At 43.4% G+C, this 2,727-nt stretch overlaps 1 protein-coding gene across 1 annotated transcript; it reads right to left on the reverse strand.

Annotated features, from left to right (window-relative positions):
• Positions 1-492: 492 nt before the first annotated feature.
• On the reverse strand, positions 493-1,803 carry LOC137988050 (uncharacterized protein F54H12.2-like). Its single transcript, XM_068834113.1, has one exon. The coding sequence runs from the start codon at positions 1,801-1,803 to the stop codon at positions 493-495; it is 1,311 nt and encodes a 436-aa protein (XP_068690214.1).
• Positions 1,804-2,727: the final 924 nt, after the last annotated feature.

Consider the following 2,727-nt stretch of genomic DNA (forward strand, 5'->3'; position numbering starts at 1 on the left):
TTGAAAGCAATCATTAACTTTAGGATAAATGACTGAATTAAAATAAGCGTGTACACTCCGTTCAACTTGTGCATCGTTCCACTGAGAATCATATCGTTTAAATTTAGCTTGAACAGTGTTCATATCAACATTCCGTGCTCGCCGAATGAGATAAAACAAACAATAATCTCCACAAACATCAGAGTTCAGTCCTTGCAGTGGTTTGTCGTTATAATAGGTAACTTCCCGTAGAATGTAGGTATCCATGTTGTAAGTTTCAGGAGGAAAGCCGTAGTTGTCAAAGAATTCACTTTCACGAGGCGATTCAAAGTACATAGCCACCCAATGTGTCCCAGGTTGGTCATGAGGGTCCGTATTCGCGATGAGTCCGGCTGGGTAGGTGTTGATGACAGGTAGCCTATCCCTTGGAAATACGCCTTGCATCAGAGGTGCTAACACAGGGTCAGAAAGACAGGCTTGCCATAGTTCTTGGGTCGTATGCATGACGATGAACTAAGAGCCTTGTGACAAATCGTAGACCACGCGACGATTGCGATCAATTTCTGCGTACACAATTAAATTCAGAACTGGGTTCGTTTGAGTTCCAAATTTCAGGTACAGGTTCACGTTACCCGTTCGATGGGGTATCAGATGATCGGGATGTCCACTTCCTGCCGGTGTCAAATCAAAACGGAACAAACCGTATCCGTTTTCCCAATCCACTCTATCAATGTCAAGCCCGTGCCCACAATTCATGTCTCCACTTCCTGAAAACAGCGTGTTGTAACCATCGATCTTTTTTCCACCCGTCAGATCCAGCGCAGAATAAGGCATTTCTTCTCCATTCACAGTCAGCCGAATGTCTTGCAGGTCAAACAGCTGAAAGTTGAAAGGATTTCTTGCAAGGTTTCCGTTGAAGGCATCGTTCCGGACGAGCCCAAAAATGATGCACTGAGGAATGAAACCGTGGAATAGATCTGTCTCAGTGTGATTTAAGACTCCTTGAGGGATGATTCTTGCCTGCGTAGGGGTTCTGGTTAGGGTATAGATGGCTGGTAGCGGTGCGCTCCCTTTGTAACCTTGCATGATCTGTACATGTTCTAGTTTCACACTGTCTGCAACACGCACTGTGCGTATGCGAAGCGTACTAGACATGATCTTTAGTTTGCAGTTGTTTGGAGTCTCTCCAGCCATGAGAACAAAAGCATCGTTGTTCAGATCCACTTTGACTTTGATCTCCAAACCGTCAAGCAACAACTTGTCAATATTAAACACGTCACAAAGAGGTACTCCGACCAAACCAACTTCTGCGCCGTTGTTAGTAAATGTGGCTCTTCTATTCAGACCCTCATTATTTTCTGCATTATTATCTACTTCATTCATGTGTCCAGCAGTGTCTTTGTAATACAGAGCTTTGGTTAAGAACGATTTCTTGGCCTGTTCCGTAAAGTTCAATAAGGTCTTGATGTAAGCATTGTATGCTTGAGTGTCTGACTGTTCTGTTACCAGCGTTTCGTTGATCTTGATGGTAAACTGTTTGATGATGGAATGAAGGGCGTTGTTGACCAGAGTGTACTTCTTACCATCCCCTGTGGGCGATCCATCTTGTTTGGTAATCTTTACTACCAATCGCAGCTCTGTCTTGTTAATGTCAATGTAGTCAGCTAACGGTTTGATGACAAACTCGATGGGATTAGTTCCCGTTTGAACCGGTTCATAATCGATCCATTTGCTGCTAACAATGGACACATCTGTCACAGGTACATCAAACAATTGTAAACTTGAATTCGCACCAGGGGCTGAGAGAGGGTGTGCTGATGCCATCTTTAATCAAAAATAGTCTTGAACATTGAACGAGGTGTTCTCCTTTTCTTGGTCTGTCCTTCACTGCGCCGCTTTGACGTATCCGCGCGCTTATATACTCTTTTTCCTCGACCTTGCTGTGTAATGTCATCAATGACCCCTGTGAGTAAATTTTTTCCAGCAGCTTTCGCTCTTGTCTTGGCAGCTTTCTTTAAAGGTTGACCATTGATCACGTCTTGGACAAGTTGCATTCCCGTTTCCAATCCAGTATCGAGCATTCGTTTTCCCACTTTTTTTGCTGTTGTTTTGAGAAAGGGAGTTGCTGAACGGAACAAGGACCAAAACATTCCACCTAAGCCGTTGCCCCCTTGACCATAAGGGTGTGTTCCTCCGTAGATACTAATGTCTCCTCCTTTACCGTGCTGCCTATAGGGTACAACATGTCGTCCATAAGGGTAATATCGGTGGTTCATAGGTAATAACAGTTTTGTAATATACATAATAATTTTGTAATATACATAATAGTTTTGTAATATACATAATGAGAGGCGGGCGGGCTTTCTGTTGCTCTGCGTTGTTGGTTATTTTCATCGCATTAGAAGGCCCACATGGAAATATATTTCATCTCAACAAAGGTCTAAATGCACATACTACAGTGTGGAGTGCTTTTTCTGGTCGAAGCTCTTCTACTTCGCAAGAAAATCATGTTCAAGATGCTCGGCCGGTGTGGTCTTTGAGTCATGGACTTATCGTCGCTTTTCTGAATATCAATGGAGTGCATTCCATCTATTATTTTCGGCGTCCAGCACTGGTATGCACAGTATTCTTACATGGTAAGATCAAGAGAACTAAACGCCCATGTGCTTATTATTCCAACTCCAGCGCCACATTCCATTGCACGCTTGAAGGTGATCTAGTGTTTAAACTAAATCCTTGGCCTGTGAA

The sequence above is a fragment of the Montipora foliosa genome, unplaced genomic scaffold, assembly GCF_036669935.1.
Source record: "Montipora foliosa isolate CH-2021 unplaced genomic scaffold, ASM3666993v2 scaffold_404, whole genome shotgun sequence".
Classification (NCBI taxonomy): Eukaryota; Metazoa; Cnidaria; class Anthozoa; order Scleractinia; family Acroporidae; genus Montipora; species Montipora foliosa.

What these genes read in the sequence shown, in the direction of transcription:
- LOC137988050 (XM_068834113.1), bottom strand. Translation starts at nt 1,803, where the DNA reads ATGGCATCAGCACACCCTCTCTCAGCCCCTGGTGCGAATTCAAGTTTA.